We start from the raw sequence: 22,817 nt of genomic DNA, 5'->3' as shown, positions 1-22,817 counted from the left end.
ACAAGTCACTCCATTTTGAAAATCCCTTACAATTATTAACTCACTGTGACATCAAATGCCAGCTGAATCCAGACCCAGAACAACCCCGCCCCCAGTCCGCTGCCCTCCCCTTACGAGGGTGTGAAACAGATGTTGGAGCAGCGAGTGGCGTTGGAGCAGGCGAATGCATCCTCCTGCGTCCCCACAGGGGCCACTCACCACTTCTGCTCCCCAGCATGGGGCAAAACGTCAGAGTCACCCCTCCTCGTGCACATCCGTGGCCAGGTGTAGTCATTGCAATGCTAGTGACCCCAGCACCGGAGTCACTAAACCTCGGTTTAGCAGAGTGGGCAAATAGTCCGCTGATGGATGAAAGTAATTACTGTACCTATTTGCAGCTGAAAAAATTAACGGGCCAAAACTTGAAGTGTCACATGTTTTTTCTCAGTGTTACAGCTGACTTCCTACTGAGGGGCTTGGCATTTTTTTCATATAACATAAAAATCGCCTGGAACACCAAACAGACGTTTCTAGTGAGTTTCTTACTACCTCCCACACACACGTACCCAGTTTCGTAAGAAGTGCCATTGAAAATTTTCACTGAATGTTCTAACCTCAGTTCCAAAAGAATGAAACCTGAAAAAATATTTACTCTAATTGTGAATAATTGGCACCATTTTAGAAGCTCACTGTAAATGCAAATCAGAACTCTTTTATGAACCACTTTTGGAAGATCCCATAAACTCCCCTCCAACAAGACCTGAATGACCCGGTCACTTTAATTAAATTCAATGTTGCAACTTTGTTACTTTTGTCCAGTCATTGCACATAACTGAGAAATACTTCCTGTACAAATAAAAAAAAGATTTTCCAGTCCAAAGTACTCAAACAGCTCTTAAATTATTTTATCCAGCATTGTAACCTAGATTCCAAATGAATGAAAGCTGAAAAAATATTTACTCCAATTATGCACAACCAACACACACTTTTTGGTTGACCTTAGTACTTGAATGTAAATGCACATCTGAAAATGTTTCCTCAACTAGATTTTTCTGGTAAACCACATCAGCTCCAATTAATTTTGTAAATAAATATAAATTCATCAATATGGGTGAACAAACACTGAAAATTATGTTTCCATTTATAGTAAAAAAAACTTGCAAGGGCCTATGAATAAGGAATTTCTACAGAGGTACGTTACTTCTAATTAGACCTAGTCAGGGCTCTGTGTCTAATTTCAACTGCTGACACTCTATTTCCTGTAACATCTCCGAAATTAAACACCAGCCTTATTGGAAGATCAAACAGGATTTTGAACTTGCCTGTTAGAGATGCAGTAAATTCAGGGGGTTCCAGGTAATCTATTCATATCAGACTGGTTCCTGTTGCTGCCAAAAGGCTTGTGGATAAACTGGTATGGCAATAAGCACAAAGGAAAGCATCTGGGAGGACACGCTCCTTTTCTCTAGATGAGAATACTAAGCTCCAAACCCCAAAGTACCTTAAATATGTCATACAGTCTATGTTACAGATAGAAAGTTAATGGATGCATCAGAGTGATCAAGAGATGCCGTAAACAAACCAACACCCTAAGTATTTTGATTCCTTCGGGTTACAGTATGATGAAAACTTCAGTTTGTAGATACTCGGAGCACATCAGTATTTATCCTCTGATCAAGGTAATTGGAAAGCTAATCATTTGTTCACAAAAAAAATGTGGATAAAGTCAATAGATGCTTGCAAGGTCTAACTTGCCAGCGTAGCTCATTCAGCAGTCAGAGCGAAGGAAAAACAGTGCCGCAGTACACAACCACAAGCTGATTGACTCCATCTTCCTGGCAGGGATAAAAGCTTTTTCCCCACTTCTCTTATTTTATTATGCAGTAATTCAGTACAAATACTCACTACAATCAGACATTCTAATTCTTCTTAAACAGTATTTTGAGATTTAGAACCAACTTGTTTATCATTCTAAACTGAAACAGATCTTTAATATAGTCTTTGTGTCAGATTATGATTTCATTAAAGTTCCTAAACAAGGAAATATGTGGTCTCTTGTACAAATAAACATGCCCTGTGGTTCCATTTCTCTCTTGCTGGGACAAAAATCAGAAGAATAATTATGTTATCTTTTGTTAGTGTTGGAAGAATTTTCATCACATCTCTGTACCACCTAATTCTACACAGAGCCATGAGATATTTTCTAAATAAACGGTCATAAAGGTCACATTCTCTTTTGGTCTGGCATTTAGATATGAGATAAAAGGGCAGAGTCAGACTTTCTGTAAGATTTGTAGGCAAAGGAGCTGTGTAAATTTAATTGCAAGAAGATTTTAATCTGTGAGACTCAGTGGAAATTATGTTGGAAAACATTCCTCTTGACTCTATAAATGCAAATGCTGGCTGATACCACCACCACCAATTCTTAAAAATTACATCTGTGTCTATGTCACAGTAATATAAAATTTGAAGAAGAGTGGATGGCAGCCTAAATTATGTATACAATACCTAAGTGTTGAATTAAACTTTTAAAGAGACAAAGTAATCTCTTAAAATATTGACAGTATTTCAATGCTTTTTAATGCATTATATTTTGATAATTCTACAAAAGTCTGTATCTCAAAGATATAAAACCTTCATGAATCTGAATCTCTTCATCAGCTGACTGAAACAGTTATTTTCATTGTTTTGAGATATGTCTCTTAAATTCCTCCTTTCCAAAGCTGCTAAAAGACATTAAGAACAAGAAGATATTTAGGAGAAACCAATAAGCATTAATAAATTAAATGTTCCCACATTTCAGTTTGGGTTTGAATACTTATGCAATGTGGAGAAAAGCTGTCATAGATCTATGCATAATATTTCAACGTAATCTATTGGATCATTTTAACCAAGCACAAAACAGGGATCATAATCGAAACACATGAATATATGAACCCAAATAAATGGAATCCTTCAACATCTAATAGTTAAACCAAACAGAAAAAAATGCCATATTGCTTAAGAGTGATGTAGCGGAGGATGAAGAATGATAGTTAAACAAGTAATAACTCCATATATAAAATTATACTACATTTAAACAGGCAGAGCTAGTGTACCCCTACAGCTAACTGAAATTTCTAAGACCAGTGCAGTAAATGACCCACAGCGTTCGAAACCTGTGCATTATACCTATCAAGCTATTTGATTGTGAACTTCTATCGGAAGTTTCATGAACTGTTAATAAGACATAAACACATTTTGATGTTTTCAGCATTTCTACTCCTGTCAAAAAATAATCTCATCTAAACTTTCAATGTTGTATTTGCCCCATTGGTAGAGAAGCCATTAACTCTAGCAAAGATCTTGGGAAATGAGCTGAACTGATGTATCTCAAATCACCCTACTCAGGCCTCTTCTGAGACTATTTCTTGGTTTAAAATACAACGTGCCAGCACCCAAAAGACCCAGAGTGCTAAAATAATACCAGGAAGAACAGTTTTAATGGGTTTTTGAAGTAAAAAACAAGCCAAAGAACATACAGCAATTCTGAAGTATGCTTCTCAGAACTCACTTCACCAAGGCGACATATAAATTCTGCACTAATCACAACTTCCTACAGGCTAGCTAGCCTCAAGTCAAGTTTATGGCAATAAAGCAGCTGTAGGTGAAAATGGGCCACCAGGATAACACTCAGTCCAACTTCTGCTGGAGGAATGTCTATAATAACAAATGCCCCATCACAACAGAAATATTTGTCAGGAAGCTCTTTAAAACAGCTAGTTGTATTACATACAATAGGAACAGTAAAGAAAGTGCGAGAAAGACTTCATTCTTTCTGGACTTCACACTCACAATCAATGCCATAAGTAAATTGCTTTAATTGAATGCCATTCTTTAGTATCTCAATATTCAACGGACTCGGACAGCAAAAGTGAAAATATGCCAGCTACAGAAGAATATTTGTGTTCTTCATGAAGGCCAGCCAAGTTAGACTGAGGCAGGGTACAAATTCACTAGTTTGGCAAGGAGGCATATGTCAAGAATAGCTGTTATGCAAGAGCTGACTTTGTATTTTACTTCGTCTGATATACTTGAATTGAGTAAATGGACTGGAAAGGACTTTCTAGTTTATTATCCTACCTGTGACAGTAATTGCTAGAAGATGTTTAGGGAAAGGATAAATAAATAACGCAAATGTTTGTCAGGGCCCTGAGGGAATCAATAGGCCTTAATAGCCCTGAGCGTTCTCACCCGGGATGCACACCCATAATGTTGGCCAACGGGCCCAGGAGCCCCATTTAAGTTCACACTTGGGCTTAATTCTTGCCTGAGCTGTGTTGCAGGAGTACTTGTCTCTGGCTCTTTTGCCTGTTGTTCCTGACTGGACCCTTCAATGAGTCCTGGACCCGGTTCATTACTTGCTTTGTCTGGGATTGTTGATGGATGTGGCCACCCAGTTCTGCTTGGATGCTGTGGGGCTGCGCCCCACCAGTAAGGGCATAGCCTGCGCTGTGGTCATGCTTGGCTCCTGGCTCCTTCTTCCTTGTGGAGCATTCCCACACTTGCTGCTGCTCCCTGCCAATGTTGTAGCAGTGCCTCCACTACCTTTTGGCATTTCTCCTTTGTAGGCTGCCTGAACTGGAGGACTCGATCCACATCACAGTGGCTGTGTCATTAATAGGGTTTAACGACCTTCCTTGGCCCTGTTTTTTTAAGGTAGTGATATACAAAATACCTTAGACTCCTGGAACTATTGCAAAGGCATAAATCTGTTAAAGTCATAAAAGAAAAACTATCTAGTAAGCGTACACAAAGAAATCATTACTAACTTCAAACTTCTAGCAGGTATTACTTGTTACATTGATATGCTTTGCAATATGGCAAAACTGGTAACAAAAAACTGGCTGATAAGAAATGGATGGACTATGAAGGAAAACATGTCTTAAATATAGGTAACTGGGTAGACAAATGCATCTAATGACATGAATATCAATTTTCAGAGATTGCATCCCAATTGTTCAATCTATATCAATCTCTCCAAATACGCACTCAATGCTTTTCAGTGCATGTTCTCTATCAGATGATCCATGAACAGCATTCGACAAAATATCTTGTGCAAACTGAGCTCGAATTGATTCAGGAGAGGTCTCTTTTGCCACTTCTGGATCGGTTGGACCCATTAGTTGCCTCCACTCTTCCACAGCATTTTCCTTTGTTAAGACCATTATCACTGACGGGCCCCTGTAAAATCAATATAAAGAAGCTCTTACGCTATTCCGAGATGCAGACTTAGCTTTGACTTCAGGTACCATGAATGGTTATGGTAAGCATTAAGCTATCTGAATTTTGTCAAACTGTTTAAATTTTAAAATTTGTCTCTGAGTGTTTTGTTTAAGACAACATCCTGTATTTTAAAGCCCAAAAGATTATGATGATCAGCTATTTGGATTTGGACTTTTTGTTCCTAAAAAGATTCTCTCCCGATAATTTCTGAAGCAAGACAACACATACTGTTTTATCAACAGCTATACTAACAATATTATGAGGAAGATATTTGTCCTACATCGGAAGAATAAGGATTCCATCAGAAATTAGTTCTTTTTTTGAGAAAAATTAAAAAATAGTCTTCACTATCCATAAGTAGGGAAAGAATTTTAAATCTTCCTTTTAAAGGAAGAGCAGTCCATGCTAGAAGCCACTAAACTTGGCAGACAGAGTATGTAAACACACAATGTAAAATCCTTAGCCCACTTTGAGTGTAGCATGTTTTGCTGGCACTGTAAATTCAAAGTTTAATGTATACTTATATACCTCAGTATTGTATAACAAGACACTTAGTCATACAAGACACTAACTGTTCAAAAAAGGGTTTTCCTTTGTGATCCTCATAGAACTGTGCAGCCATTTCATGAGTTAAAGCTTCTTCTTTAATCTTTGAGATGGTAAATCCAGCTTCTTTAACTTTTTGCATAATGTCATCTAGGAGAATAACAAGCAAACTCATTCTTGATTGAAATAGTTTAGATCAATATGACAAACACTTTAACAGTTCTCTAAAATATGCAGAAACCATTGTCATTGCACTAATCCGTCTCTACAGGTGACAAACCTAGACTCTTATAAAGTATACCAGTAGCATTCACGGCTGTTTCTCACATTGAACAGAACATGGTCTGTAGTTGTAACGCTACATCACACACCAGCTGGCCTGCTAAAATCAATCTGGATTGTTACAAGCGGGAAAGAAAGACTCACAAAAGCTAATGATGAATTAACATCAGAAAGACTACTAAAACTTGTTAGGACAGAAAAGAAGAATGTTAAGAAGAGGCTCTGGTTAAAGGGTTTAAAAAAAAGTGGCAGCAAAAAATATTTAAGGTAGGAGTCTAAATTGTACATAGTGTACTTTTTACTTTGACCTTTCCTCCTCATTCCCTTTGTCTAAGAGTTAAACCAAAGATGGGAACGCGTCTAATTGAGCAATGACCCCTTTTGAGTCAGTAGGGGTAGCTGTACGAAATAAGAAACATGAATTTGGAAAGCCTCCCTCTCCTTTGGCTTAGAAGGATGCTGGATGGCAGTTTGCACAAGTGCCTGGCTTTTAAACAGTTTAACTTAGCTATGAACTCTCTCACTTCAATTCAGCGCCATTCTTGTGAAGAAAGAGCTATAGGCAGCTTAAGCAAAAGAAATATGACATCTGAGACCTCAATATGAATTATGCAAGCCCTGTAAAAGCATTTCTCTGTATGGAAAAAGCATTTCAGAGAATAAAAAGAATGCATCTGACATGATTTACTGCAGTGTACATTGCTAATATTTTGTAGAAATTACATCTGTAGACATAGCCCATACTTTCTAGATCACTTACCTTTATGCTTCTTAGCAGCAGCAGGTTTGATTAATGCCAGCGTGTGCTCCTGAGGGAAGAAGAACTCTAATTCCTTCCTAGCATCATCAGGTGTAGAGCTACCATGCAGCTGACCGATAGGTATGTTGTTGACTGCATACTTTGCACGTAAACTAAGAGTCATTAAAAGAGTAAGTTACTTAAAGGAATAGCCGTTTGAGCTGCAAGTACGACTAGCCTTAACCCAGTGAATATAAATTAATGTTGATCTGGCAACTTAAGTGATTGATGATCTCTCTGTAGGAGTAAGAAGCCTTCATTGTCTACAGAAATAACAATCAACTTTTTAATTAACCACGTGAAATATGAATGCCTTCCTTCCTAACTGTTATCTTGTTATATTTCCAAGTTTATAACAGTTCTTGCATAATGAAACACAACAGGTAAGATGATACCACAGCAGTTTCTTAGAACAATAAAATAAGCAGGGAAAATTAAGATGTTCATTTACACAATATGTAGAAGAAACTTAGTCACAAATAAAATGTGCTGCTGATGGAAAGTTTTCATTAAGCTAAGAAAATAGGCATCTCTTCCAAAAAATAACGGCACTATTTCAAGAAAAAAAAACCAATAAGAATGAGATATTCCCAATGTTCTTTGCAGATAGAAAATTAATAGCAATACTTCTGTAGACCACAAAAATTGCCATCCAAGGTCACAAAGATTCAACTTAATAGCCAAGTAACTTGTTCATACGACCGTCAGAGCAGGATTATAAAAAGATTATTACAGGTGGATTTTTCCTTTGGTATGTGCTTCTAGCAGTCAAAGATTTTTCTCTGACTCACGAGGTCTTCTTTCACTTCAGTACCTTTTTTTAAATTCAGATTTTTATTATGTTTAGTAGGCCTTATTTCTCAAAACCTGCTATAGTCACAATGTGTAATACACCACTTCTTGGAAGAAAAGCTTAACAAACTGCAGTAATATATATCAGTTTCCAGATGATGGCACTATAGTTACACCAGTTGAAATGTGGTATTCACTGAGATGAGGAATATGAACGTAAATTGGAAGCTGTGAATGATAGTTTACTACTATAAGTATTACCTGTCTGGCTTTTCCTTCTTAGCCTCTTCAACAGTCTTTGGGCCTAATAAATCTCTCCAGTGTGTTATAGCATTTTCTCGTGTTAGAGCAAGTACAAGAGTTGGACCACTGTAAAATGGGAAAACTGGCATTAAAAACATCAAATACTACAGTGTCTGTAATTTGTAAAAGGAATTTGATTATATATAGTCCAGGCCAGGAAAATGAGCCCTAATATTGGAGGATTTAAAAACCCATCTCCATTTAAATACCTACAATCTAATAAAACCTTATAGGGCTTAAACATAAATTTAAATTTCGAAGTTACTGAATGTTAACACAACAGCAAGAATGTTGTAGAATTGGGCTATGTCTTTATTATTAGACATTAAAATGCTGATCAGCTCCTAGGTTTTTGTATTTGTTCTAGCCATGTCCCAACTTAATATGAATGCAATATCCAAACATGATTTATTTTTCCTCCCCAAGGAATCCAGCACACAGCCTGGATGAAGATTTCAGAACTCTCCTGCAGACAACCTAACTGCAGCCTTCCAGAGCAGAGCTCAACTGTTTTCCCCCAAATCAGTGGAACTGGTCACTGACTTCAACATCCTACATACAGAGATATAGAGTAGTTAGCAATTTTTAAAAACCTGATTTATTTATGTATTCTACTTGGGAATTATGTCATTATCTGCAGTTGTCTGGTTCTGGTTTTTAGTTTTACTAAACTCTCAGATACATGGGTATCTTGTAGCCATATATTATTCAGGATAATTATTTGTTGTGAAAATTTCAGTCTTATTTATAGATCCACATTCTCATTTTTCATTCAATGTACCTGGTCATTTGCTCTAGGAGGACTGGGAAGTAGTCTTGATTTACATGCTCTTTGTAAAATTCACGTGTTTGTTCTTCAGTTAGGATTATTTCTTTCTGCATTGCTATTTTGAAGCCATCATCCTTTATTCTTTGCATGATAGACTCTGTTTAAAATATTGAAATAATGCTAAATTATGATCCATTCATAAATTTGCACACTTGCAAAGAAATGACATGAACTTTCCAATAATAATGTTAAATTTTCACAGGTGAATTGATTTCTTAACTGAAGAACAGAAAACTAATTTAAAGCAACTGCTAGAGGGCTTCAATAGTTGCCCAGACACTCACAAAGCTGATGCTCACCTTTTTAAGGCGTTCTCTCACTTCAGAAACCTCAGTAGGAATTCCTGACTGAGAAATATAATATCTGTTACTACCATCAAAAGAAGGTCTAAGAGTTTTGAATAGATGAATATTCATTTGACTCTTACAAGACCACATGCATAAGTAAGCACTGTTTGATATGAGTCAAAATGACTGTATAATTGCCTATATATGGACTGTAAAAATGCTGCTCTAAGCAACATACTAGATAACAATGAAGAAAATAAATACAAAAGGAGAGGTCAAAATCGTAGTATTTCAGATCCCTGTTTATAGGTTATTTCCACTACCGAGATTCTCAAGTTAGAAATAAAGGTGCTATCTAGAATCTAGAAAAAAAATGAAAATATATGCCTGAGAAGGAAAGTAAACTCGTTGGATGAAGCTTCATGCTGTTGTGGTAGATTTTCTGATTTAATACATAAAAACTTTGTCTATATAGACCTGTCTTTGTGCAACACAGACTTACGCAGCATAGAACATCCTGGGTCAGATCTTTTTCACCTTGCCATTGATCTACCTTTGACCTGCCATTCGAGGATACTATCAGCTGCTTTATTATGGCAGGAAGTATGATCACCTACACTATACTTTGAAATTGCTAGCTTCTCTGAGAGGTCTTCTAGAAACATTCCATCCAAATACACAATCTCAAGACATTCTTGAAAAATCAGGCAAAGGAACAAAATAGCATTGACACATACATTCTCAATATATCAAAAACATTAACCATGTAACTTTTTTCCTGGCAAAGATTACTGTCAGCTTAATGCTGGGGAGACAATATAACATAAGAATATTTCATTAGTAGATTTAGAATTTTTAAAGTTCAAAATATGAGACTTTTTATACACCTTAGATGGAAAATGTAGTTATTAACACTTACCGCGTCTTTCCTTTAAGAGAGAAGGTCTAATTAAGGCCAAAGTCTTTTCGACTTCTTGGTCTGTGTCCCTTTTATCAAAATTTGGGAAAAAGAAGGCAAGTTGCCTGCTGGCATCTTCTACACTGTCTTGCACATCACATATATTTAATATATTCTCAGTTTCCACGATTCCTTCCAACCTAATGAGACATAAAGTAATACAGTATTTAAGTCACTGCATGCATTGTGTTAACAGTTGACTTCTTGAAAATGTACTTCCTTAAAGTTTAGTGAAACATAAGAATAGAATGCCAAACTAAGTTTTTCTTAAACTGACATTCATGACTGAAGTAACGTTGCTGAGAAGAGAACTATTAATCTTCTCAAAAAGTGCCTTGTCTTGTGCCATGAAAGAGAAATCTCAGCCATGCAGCTTTTCTAATTCCCCTCTAGCTGATTCAAAATAGTCTCTCTGTTTCACTAGACAGAATTACCACTGACAAGTGTACAGTGTATAATGAATGATCAATAAAAAGATTGTTCTTAATTCATGTACAGCATGATCATAAAAACGATAGCACTACAGAATTGTCTTTAGCAGAGATACTTGTCATTGTTATTTGCCTGTATTTCTAAGGTTTATTTAACTATGTAAATACAGTCACTCTTGGCCACTTACAGAAAATGCAATATTCCCCAGTTGTCCTAAATTAATGCAGAAAGGGATACAGCAGGCATCAACAAAAGTATCAAAACAAAACAAAAACATAACAAAAACAAGTATCAATTATTATGACAAGTTCTTTTTTGGAATTAAGTATTTAAATTCATGTTGCTTGAAGTAAATCTTATGTCTAAATATAAAACTTGATCCAGTATTTGAATTTTTGTGAACACTCTCTTTGTTGTCTGATGCTGTGTATACAACTATCATCCTCTTTAAAATTCTCTATAAATATTTGGAATAGGAGAAAACCAGACATTTCAAGATAACATGATTGTGAACAGCTAATACTTACAATGTTTTTATGCATCTTGGAGAGCAGGGGGAACAAAACCCCAAACCCTCCCACTTGTTTGCTGGCTTTTACAGAGTGATACCAGGGAGCACAGCATGCTTCAGGGATCCCCTGATCTCCCTTGGGCCACATCTACAGCTTCCCAGCATACGTAGGAGTAAACATGGGCAAGAGCGCAACCTTCAATGGGCAATGCTGGCAGTCACTCCCTATGGGTGAATGAATATGAAATGGAACTGCATGGAGCGCATCAGCTTTGAAGTACAGCGCTGTTCCCATCGGTCTGACAACCCCTGCAAGGCTAGTTCAGAAATGGCAAGAGATCAGTGCCCTTTGCTTGTTGTCATTATCTAGGGAGCAAGGAGTTCCTGTGTTCCCACAGGAACTGTGATTGCATCTCTAGTGATGGCCTTGCAAAAGAGCAGGTGAAGAACTCTGCCTGTTCCCCAGACCCTGTGCGCATGAGCATGTGAGCGCCTGCAAGAATGTGCCTTGGTTTACGGTGTGCTCCGAATACTGTAAATCACATATGCACATTTTTACTGTTAGCTACCTGTCCAGCTTCTCAGCTTCAGGCTCATCAGGCGCACTCTCACTCAATTTACGTAGTTCTTTCCAGTGAGGAATAGCATCAGTTGCTTCTTTTTTAGTGATTACCAGAACATGGCATGGTCCACTCATCATGAATTGAACAAAATCTTCAAAATCAGGCTAAAAAACATAGGTTTTCTGCTATGAATTGCAGGAACGCTGAGTTTATCATCAGCAATGAGATGACCATCCTTTCCAAATTAACTCTTAATTCCTGTTGTAAAATGGCATTCCCATACATTACTCAAACCCCTGTCAAATTTTTTGGGAAGTTTTTTTGATCAGTCGTTTGAGACAACAACACTATAAAATGCCTAAAACAATTAATTGAAGTAAATGAAGTAACAAAATTACATTAAGCAAGTACCAAATGTTCTTCCAGGTTAAAATGCAAATGACAAGAGTGAAGAAAATGATCTAGAAACTCAATAAGATCAAATGCTGTGCTTGCAGTAACACATAAAATGTGACATAACAAACTGCAATGCAGTTCCAAGCATAATTTTTGAAACTAAAAATCATGTAGCTGGTTGCAAATACAGAACACTGTGCTATTTGCAAGACATTTGTAGGCTTTTCCTTCATTCTCTTTGCTATGTTCTTTTCACTCCTTCAGTTTCAACCTTCAATTCTGTAAATGTACATTTTCATCAGAAAATAACTTTTGAAGCTGTTGTGAGTTTTTTTACTTGTGTCACCTTTTTCTTCAATATTGTGAATTTTCTAAAATATCTTCTCTTCTTTTAAATATTTGACTAAATCTTTTATTTACCAGTCACCCTCATCGGATTGTGGATGATATGTTTTTCCTTTAATAATACGAGGATGAAATATTCATATGTGTGCTTTCAATTAATCAGTTTTCTCTTTCAATTATCTTCATATCTATGCATAAACTTAACCCATTTCACAAGATGAACAAACTCAAAACAGACAAAATGAATGCAAGTACAAAAATATTTAGTACAACACATAAAGGGAGTATCTATACTGTTGCGGGTTCAAAAGTACACTCGCTTACGTTAAAAGAAATAGAAGTAGCTATTAGATTTGGCTGTCCTGGCTCACCCAGTTTTGTCATTCAAAAGAAACATTTTCTGCTTCCAGTTATATCTGACTCTCCATTCTGTTATAACAGGCAGCCTCTGGACTTTCAGCAAGCTTGCCCAGTATTAAATCAGGAATAATTTTGCCCACTGAGCACAAAGGAATCTATATTCTATATTGTCACTTTAACATAATTACTTTTCAGCCTAGAATTACATGTAAAGAATGACAAATAATTGGCTTCTCAATATGCATAGGGGCCTCTGGACTGCCTCTGATAGTTCATAGTAGTTTTGTTATTCTCCCTGTCATAATGTTGGTTAGGACCTGCTGCGGTGTAGTAGTGCTGCCATATATCAAACACTGCATGCTTTTTCCCCATCTTTGTTCCTCCCACGTCTCCCTCTACACCTAACTAATCTCAAATTTGGCTGCTGTTCCCATGAAGATAACTTATTTTTACTTCTATTTCAAGACTGCCTCTGTCTAAACTAGAATCCCAGCTTTGCCAAAACCAAGCTCTTCGCGATTCCTCACAATCTCTCCCTGTTACATCCTTTCCAGACCATAATGCAGCCATCTGGTGATTGCTATCAGGTTTCTTTTTTCCCCTCTGGCTTCAGCATGAACTGTCCTGTCCCATCTGGAATGCCACAGGAACACTTTCCCAGATTCTTCTTTTGATTATGCCAACTCTTGCATTGGTCCCTTCCATTGGCCTCTCTAATGATACCAAACAAACTAGTTGACTGCACATAATTTCAGCCTCTGTTTATCTTATGCATATCTTAAATAGGAGAAGGTATAAATATTTGCTAAGCAGATTAATTTTTGTGATTCAGATCCTTCTGTAGAGTTAACTTTAGCTATCATACTGCCAAAACACTTGACAATATCCAGGTGCTGGTTTGCTAGACCACTGCCATTTAATCGTGACCAGGATAATTTCATTGTTTTCTTGAACTTTCTGTCTGTCCTTAGCTATTTATTGTCCCATAATATAGTATAGGGCCAGAAAAACAAACTTCAGTGGAGATGCTTTCTCTTTCTGCGTGTGCGCATGCTTGTTCTCAGTACTACCCCATGATAAAAGCTGTGAAGAAGAAAAAACTTTATACTATCACTTATTTTCTGGCTGGAAGAGTATGTGTCAAATAGATATGTACGGTCATATAGATAATTCTGGATTTTGGTTTTGTGCTACATTTCAGCACCTAAATCAGCCTATGTTTATGGCCATGACTAAGGGTCATACACATTCTGATAACTGAAAGAACTACAAAATCTTTTGGTATTTAATTGGAATTCAGTTTAATTTAGTTGGAATGTTAGAGTGCTACCAAGCCATATTTGTACAAGCCGGTAAGAAAAAAAGAGAGATAGTATCTCCTTTTTTCTATGTACTAAATCTACATTAAATCACTTCTTCAACATACTAAAAATTTACAAGACAGAGATTTGTAAAGACATAGTGCTACGATTATATATTTTACCTGTTCCTTTTACTTAGGTTTTCAGTTTGTTTTTACCTGATCTTTGTTCCGGGCATAGAATACTCTGATTTGCTCTTCAGTTAGCATTTTCTCCTCTGCTGCTTCAATGCCAAATCCTGCATCTCTAATCTGCAGTTATTTAGTTATTATTCAGTGGCATTTGAAAATGGATATATACAAAATCAGATGCTATTGTAAATCTAAAGATTGATTGATTTTGGAAGCTATCTTAAGTTTAAAATTCTCTGAAATATTCCAAATATAATTGCTACGTTTACCTAAACTAAAGTTCCAGCTTTTCAAAGCACTTCATTAAATTCAGGATTACAATGCCCACTAAGTTAATGTTTGTGAAAAATACAGTGCAGTTCAATGTATGTATTCATTTAGTAGTTAATAATCCCTTTTATTTAACATTGAATAAACTCATTTTAACCATTGTGAGTGATTAACATGCAACCATTTCTAAAAATGTTATTATAAACTATATTACAATCATAGTAATCATATAAATGTGTACTTGTCAGCTGTTGTTGTATTTGGCTAAACTGCTTGGCTTTACAAACAGCAAAGAAATGAAAATAAAATCTGTTTTATGATTATCTATTTTAAGTTGTATTACTGCGCTAAATTCAAGTATGTGTGTGAGATGCACACTTACATAACCTATATCAAAATTCATAGTCCACTGGTATGAGGTTTATACCATGTACTGATATTTAAACAACAAAGGCACTATCCACCCCCAATACTGATCATATGCCAATATTAATCTGCGTACCAGCACTCTGCACTTTAAAATTCCCTATGATCCTTCTGAGTGTTTCCAGACTGCCTTGGCAAGGCTGAGTGTGGAAAGAGTATGGGCACACACCTCATAAGGCAGTGCAAAGGCAGAGTCGACTAGCAGCTGCTCAGCTCCAGCTAAATTGCTTTCAAGCACTGCCTGCTTTTTTTGCCTTTACTGAGCTTCCTTCTTTTCTGGCCAAGGTGGAGTAGTTGCAGAAACAACCTATACAACACACTGATTTTCCTTCCTGCAAAGGTCACTGCCCCTATCTTGCATTTTTTGTAATAGAAACAGTGAGAAATTCCTGAAATTGAAATGAGCATTTACTATAGTATCATATTCTAGAAGGCAAAAGAATTTTTCTTTCACTGTGTGATGGCTTAAACAAATATGGAATCCTTGGATGCACCCTTGCGTACTTGCTGAAATCACATTCTTCACTGCAGGAACAAATACTGCACTACTGACAAATATTAGTGTACAATTACTAGTGCACATGAATTAGCCTCCCCATCAACACAAATATATTGTCATACGTGTCTGCGCACATGCTCTCTTCCATAAGGAACTGATTAGTTGATTTATGTGTGCCTACAGCCCTTAAAGATGCTGTGCGAAGAATTAACTTCACCACCACAATTTCTAGTTGTTTCTATTGCAATATAAGGAAAAAAGACACTTTTATGTTTGTAGATTTCACGCGTCACTGATCAACACAGTATGAATCCATGTCATATCTCACCTAGTGACATAAAATATTAATGCAATAGTGTCAACCTGAATACCATATTATTTCAGGTCAAAATTATCTTGCTTTTATTGTCCTTATCAGAGAAACATTAACAGGTCTTGGTCTAAAGCCTGGGCATAAACTATGATGTACTTAATCTTACACCTTGTTCCTATGCCTATGCTAAATAGGATGAATGAATTTTCAAATGTTGTCTACCTTTTGTTTAATTTCCTCTACGCGTCCCTTTAAGACATCATCAGGTTTTATAATTCCAACAGAGTATCTGACGACTACTTCTGGGAAAGGCAAAAAACACACATGTCAATGACTACATTTATCAAAATAAATACACAACTGCATTTTCCATTACTTACAAGTGAGTTTCTCTAAATAGTTCTCTGTTTTAATATTGAGATGGCCAAACAGTTGTTCCGAAAAATAAGTGACTCCAACACTTAAAGCATGTCTCGGAGTGCGGGACTGTCCTTGGCTATCCCTGGAATCCACATTCCTGATGAACCACTAGTGTTCTGGGTCATACGGTGGAGAAACAGTTCATGTGCAGCCAGGCGTGGTGGAAAAGCTACTATTTAAGAAGGGTGCTTTGCCTAGGGAGCTCTGTATGTACAAGACTAGAAATGTGAAAGGAATTAATATTACCAAGGAAAATTCACCAAGTGAAAATCTGTCTGAATATTGGAGACATCCAGTAAAATATACATTTCTTGTCATAGTAGATGTTTCTTTCCTTAGCATTGTGGATGCTGAAGTTATTTGCAATAAACAACTGTTGAAGTAAGACATGCTTGCTAACACAATCTAATGTTTAAACCAAGAGGTATTCCTGGCTGTAGACATACAGTTACAACATCCATAGCATACAGATCCTTGCAAAATGACAAAAAGCAGTCAGAAGAGGATATAAACTACATCTTTCTTTGCAGTATCTGAGGTTTACAGTTAAGCCTTAGCATGTAATTCAATCAGATCCCAAACAGAAGAACTAGATAGCTTTAGTGGAAACACCAGACAACTACTTGTTTTCAAGACTAGAAAAAACTCGTAGGCACCTGCATGCGGGAAGGAAAATTTTACCACAAAGTACTAGTGTGTTATGGCTTCTGAGGGATCCCCTAACCTGAAACTGAACCCAAGCCGAAAATTCTGTTCCCTGATTCTGTCGCACATTTAGATTCTGTGTGCATTAGTGCAAAGTCTGTATATAATTGCTAAATGATTTATAAAACTGTACTACTAGATCTTAGAGGGTTAAAGCTGAGGCCAGGAACTTGTCACTTGAACCGTACAATAAAGAAGACATGAAGAGGAAGGAGAATGGACACAACTTAATCTGTGACAGTGATCAAATGCCTTATCACAGGAAAAATAAGCCAAGAGAAGAAGAAGAAGAGAGAGGATGGAGGAGTTTATTCCATCTGAACATTGCCAAATGACACTCTGTGCATCTATGAAGCAGTAGGAAGCTTCAATAGCCACAGATAACAATAAGAATAGAAAAGATGTAGATCCCAGCTCAATACAAGCCTGAAATAAATCATAGACATGAGACTCACAAGCAGGATGGTGCATATTTTTCAATCTGTTTGGAACCTTATCCTACTAAGGTGGATTTATGCTCTTATATAAGTCTGTTCTTTGGTACTTAAATCTAGTCTTGTGAAAGGGTTAAATAAAAATAATCTGAAATACAAGGCATGCCATTCCTTCAGAGATTAACTCTTCCAATCTTCACAGGTTGCCCCCATCTTGGTGTTTCTGTAGAACATCCAGGGGTTAACAATCACCATCTGCACAAAAGTACATAGCTAACATAGGGACTGTGAGGAAGTGACTTTCAGGCACTAGTTTTACACAGGAAAGTTCCTGGCATGGAGCACTGCTGCTATGTGCCAGGGACCTGAATTCCGAAGGCTCCCAAAGAGGGGTGAAAACACTAATGATGACAGCCCAACATCTCAGTTTGATATCCTCAGTCATAACCTCTCATGTTATTAACTCAAAGGAAGGTCTATTGGTGCTGGACATACACAATTCTTAATCAGATCACTAAAAAGACATTTGTTCTTTTTCTTTCCGTTAACACTTTTAAAATAAACCAAGTATCTTTACCCTCGGGTACATTCTCCTCAACAGTGTCGTCTGATGATTTCTCTTCCAGGAAAACAAGTTCATCTACCTAAGGTAATTGTAAATACAGTACAAGTACATCACCAAACACTGCTGTCAGATCTTTACAACACTTTTATCTTAATGTAATAACAAATTCGTTACCCAGGAAAGCCAGCAATTCTAGGAAAGACCTTGGGCTAGCCTGATTTTCCTTAACCAAGCTGCAGTTTGTTAAAAGTTTCCTTTTATGGTAAGTGGAGTTCTTTGAGCTCCATTTTCACTCAAAAACAGCAATGAGACATGACTATATCCCATGTCTTTATTTGTTTCATATGATACCTTCTTACTAAGTTATACATGAAAAATATTCAGTCCTGAAAGAAAAAAGTTTACTAAAATCTTTGTGTGCTAGTGACATTTTGTCCATCTCTCCATTTCGTGCATTAATAGGATAATCTGTAAATTTCTAAAGTTTTTATAAAGTACCATTTAATGTAAATTTCTAAAAAACGCCCTCACATATGTCACTATACTGTCAAGAAAAAAAATACAAAAAATTAAACATGACATTATGGAAAGCACTATCACAGGCATTGATAGAAACCACGTCAGTGTAATAAAAATACTCATTTATATTTAAGTATCTGTTTTGTGAGTACCTTGGTGCGTTCCTTCTGTCCAGCTGCAATTTCCCTCTCTTCTTGCACTAGCTCTGTTATTTTCTTACTTAGAAGAGGACCATTTACACCTCTCACTATTGCAATGATTTTGCCATTCTGTAAAAGAGAAAATAACACTCTCGGTGAGTTTTCATCGCTTAGTTTACATGTTCACTTGAGTTTTGGAACATACTGTTATCTTTCTATTTTTTTGCAGTAAGAGGACCACTTCCTATGCCCACTGAAGTGAATCTACTACTACCTCTACTAGTTCAGAATGAACCTTTCCTACTTTTTCTTCCTCCCTTCATTTTCTGCCTCATTTTCTATGTTTATTTCTAGGCTCACCATTAATAGTACAATCAGAAGTAAATGCAAATACGGAATTTACTAGCTCTTAATTTCTGTAACATGGAGTTTTCCATCTTTTCATTTAGTTCACGTTTCAGTGCATGCTCTACCACACTCAGGAGCACCACAGTGAAGGTAACTACCAGTGATCAGAGATACTGCCAACTTCACTTGGCAGCACTCAGCTTCAAACCTGAAAGTGTCCTGAAAGTGTTGTTATTCTTGGCCCTTAGTTGCGGGAATTCAAATCCTAGCACCCTCAGGTCAAAAAAACCCCACTGCCTCATAAGTGAGCAGTGTTCTACAGTGGAGTCCTAGGACAGCAGTCTTTCTGTATCCATCAAGGAGAGATAAAAACTATATGATTCATTATTAGAATTGCTCAGGTGTGAAAACCTCAATTTAAGTTGTTTATCTTAAAAAAAACTTGAAGCGGCAGGAAATGTAAACTCTTTTTTTCCCTGGGGGAAGGTGTGCATAAAATAATCATTTCGCTGTAGCCACATGTAGACACTTTATGTGAGGCAACCCCGGAAAAGTTATACTAATTTCTCACTAAGTAACTACAAAACTGTGGCTACCACAGATTTGTAGTTGTATGTGTAGCAGCCACAAGAAAAATGTGCTTGAGAACCACAGATTTAGGTATGGGAAGCAGCCTCAAGTAAACAACATTTGATGATATGATCCTACATACTGTAAAATGTAAAGATATGTTTTATACAGCTTCACTTTTTTTCTTAATCTGCTGAAAAATTAATGCAAAAGTAGGCAGCACATTAAAAGAAGCTGATGTGATGTACTTACAACACAAAAAAGAAAGACAGGTTCACATTTATTCCTAAATGCTTGCAGAGTTGGAATGCTGTCAGCTTCTGCCTGAAATCAGGTGAGAAAGATTATTTACTTATATAAATGTGTATATATGTGCATGTGTGTGTATATATATATATATATATATAAAAACCTTTTTGCCTGCAAGAAAACTGCAGTCATATATTTTGCTGTTACACACTCAAACTAGCAGTCCTCACGGCACTTGCTGGTGATGAAGAAAGAACTGGTTTGGTAACATGGGATTGGCCTCCCTTCATATTACAGCAGCTAATCACAGAAAAATACCTTATCCTAATACTGTTTTCCCATGTAGGTTATAATAATGTATATAAATGAGGAAGTAATCTGTGCAGTCTTGACAGAAGAGATTACTCACTGTATTAAGTTCTTGGTGACATGAGGTCAACTCTATGAAAGCACTTGTGATAATCTCTGAACATAACTGTCTACTTTTTTGTGTATAAACAATACATGTATTTTCTGCAAAAATGCTTTGATCGGGCAATTGAAACATTTGGGAGGAACTGAATCTGTGAAACAAAATTATCTACTTTATTAAATATGATATATACCTCCTATTTTATACTGCTAGTGTAGAGGAATATTTTTATTATTACAGTTTTGTGATAATTTATTTTTCAATTCTCCCTTTTTGTTCTTTTAAAAATGAAATACAAGGGAATATTTGGGAAAAAGGTGTAATAGCATTTTTCAGGGGTGTAAGAATTTTCAATATGATAATCCGTAATGTAGAGACTTAAAACTAAAAATCATATAGTCTGGCTCTTGAAGGCTTCTGCAATCTCATGAAGGAAAACAAAAGTTATGGGATATCAACTCCCTTTATATTATAGATCTGTTCATATTTATGACCATTTCTAATGTACCTCTAAACAAAGTCTTATGAGGATGTATGCAGATGAAGAGGCAACCAGGCCAAAATTATGATGACTCGGCATAAGGATAGTAAAGTGAAAGCTCTTTATATGCAGACAGGTAGAAAGATATATTTAAAATAAAATATAAATACAGTTCCATACAGAATTTACATCCTTACCACTGCAAAATGCAACACATCATCTTCACTAAACTCATTCTTCATTTTTCTGAATAAATTCACCGCAGCTTTGCAAGGACCACACCAAGCTTGATACACATCTATTACTAAAATGTAATAATTCAGAATTATAAACAGCTGATTTGTGGAACTTGTAAAATGAAACGTATTTATTGTGTTGGAATAGTACTGGGATGGTGTTCACATGCATCTTTCAGTCCTCTTCTAGTCAATGAATGCACCATGAATACATCAATGTATTCAGTGGATACATCACGGTTTCCTCTTTTATTTCAATTACTTTTGACATCAACAACCCACTTCACAATACTATGTGAGACGATGAATCCAAACAGCTACATTTCCCTCATATTCCTTTTCCTTTTAACTGTTCTTTTTCTTCTCCCACGGTTGGTTTTCATTCTCATCTAGATCTTTATTCTACAAGATTTTTACCTCCCTGAGAGCATGCAGATCATTTCTTTTCCATTACTACTCCTCTGTAGATATAATCCCATTACAGATTTGTTCCTTCTACACAAATACAATTCCTAGGACACCTAGGAGACATTGTTATTGGACTGAGTGAACTGAAAACTGGGGATAATACATATCACAGAACATGCACTCTCAAGAATGCTGACCTATTAACCACTAAATACAACTGTACAGTATTAATTTAATCTCCACAAGATTTTAGGAAAAACTTCCTCAGAAGTGTCCAACCTCCTACTGTACAGATTACCATATTGGAAAGGCATTTCCTAAACAACAGTGTATAACAGTGGATAAAATAATGGATAATATGATCTGTGACAAATATTTATTTATCATAGAAGACAGTGCATATTCATAAACACAATATATACATTTTTATATATATATATTAATATAACCTTTCTTTAAAAGATAATATGGCGCTAGTCTTTTGGATTTATGACAAGTATCTATTAAAGATTATATGATATATAAGTATGAAAAACTGCACATGTCTTCATGAGCGATTAAACAGAAAATAGTAACAGTACCTACTACACCTTTTGTCAGCAACATTTCATCCCACTGTTTTTGATTGGTTATTATGGCCTGAAATAAAATGAATTGACATTTTAACGTCTTGAAAAGGCAGAAAAAAAATCTGTTCATCTCTAGAATTGTTCAAGTAATTAGCATTTATACCTGGAGCTGGATTTCTTTCTTCTTGCCTGCCATTTCCCTGTGATTTTAGGAAACATATCAAAATACAAAGCACATTTAGCAGTTTTTTAAAAGAACATGTGACATGCAGAACTGATTTATGTGATTTTCAGCACAGCACTGCTTTCTGATTCCCTTAAAAATTAACTCAACTGAAGACCCTACAACAATGGCAATTAACACCTACATCAGAATTCTGTGGAGCAATATACAACTTATTTGCAAAAGCCACATACCACAGGTAAAAGAATAAAATTCAGTTTCTTAATCTGCTAAGGTCTTCAAAATTTTTTGGCCTCCACAATTTTTCAAGCTTATAATTACTCTGTTCAGAATGGCCACAGGGACCTTGGATGGGATGACAGCTTCTGTAACAGTGGACCATTTCAGAAAAAAAATTGATTAAAGAGCTTCAACTCTAATGACATCAAATCAGGCTTCCTGTCTTCTGGGATATATGAAAAGCAATGACTTACATAAAAATGTCCTTCATGTTTTTTTCTTTTTCTTTTTCTTCTTCTTTTTTTTTTTTAATAGATAATTAACTATGAACTGGGCAGGAAAACTATCTCAGTTAAGTTACATACATGGGTGAAGTTTGACTTCAGCTTCCAAATGGATCTTGACTGAACAATAAATGTTATCACTGCATCAGCATCTTGACTGGAGGTTTCTAAAGTTCTTGGCTAAAATGGTAGTCTTTGCCTTGGGGAAAATGAAAGTGCCACCATGAATGTGACCTCCACTGGCATGGACATCTGACAAGTCAACCAGCAAACATGTCCAGGGTTTGAACTATCCTGGCATTCCCACTGGAGCTGCCCCCTTCAGATCTCAGACTGAGATCACATAGTGGCCAAAGTGAGAACTCTCACCCTGACGCTTGTTTCACATTTCATCTAAAAATATTATTAAGGAATAAAATTTCAAATA

The 22,817-nt window shown here is 36.3% G+C and overlaps 1 protein-coding gene across 1 annotated transcript; it reads right to left on the bottom strand.

Annotated features, from left to right (window-relative positions):
- Positions 1–4,979: 4,979 nt before the first annotated feature.
- On the bottom strand, positions 4,980–21,899 carry NME8 (NME/NM23 family member 8). The gene is made up of 15 exons (XM_054817064.1): positions 21,867–21,899; positions 21,716–21,773; positions 20,688–20,794; positions 19,601–19,672; positions 18,443–18,559; positions 17,784–17,850; positions 15,870–15,949; positions 14,167–14,259; positions 11,553–11,710; positions 10,002–10,180; positions 8,748–8,892; positions 7,925–8,032; positions 6,833–6,984; positions 5,796–5,940; positions 4,980–5,202 (listed from the first exon to the last, which is right to left on the bottom strand). Exons 1-15 carry the CDS (start codon positions 21,897–21,899, stop codon positions 4,980–4,982), a joined length of 1,737 nt encoding a protein of 578 aa, XP_054673039.1.
- Positions 21,900–22,817: the final 918 nt, after the last annotated feature.

The sequence above is a fragment of the Grus americana genome, chromosome 2, assembly GCF_028858705.1.
Source record: "Grus americana isolate bGruAme1 chromosome 2, bGruAme1.mat, whole genome shotgun sequence".
Classification (NCBI taxonomy): Eukaryota; Metazoa; Chordata; class Aves; order Gruiformes; family Gruidae; genus Grus; species Grus americana.
Note: the sequence above shows the minus strand (reverse complement) of the source record. Positions and strands in the feature narration are given on the sequence as shown.

Coding starts and splice junctions, on each gene's coding strand:
- NME8 (XM_054817064.1), bottom strand. CDS start 21,899: ATGGCAGGCAAGAAGAAAGAAATCCAGCTCCAG. Junction 15,950..17,783: donor TGAGGAGAATGTACCCGAGG/GTAAAGATACTT, acceptor TGCCTTTCCCAG/AAGTAGTCGTCAGATACTCT. Junction 8,033..8,747: donor CTCCTAGAGCAAATGACCAG/GTACATTGAATG, acceptor CCCATTTTACAG/TGGTCCAACTCTTGTACTTG.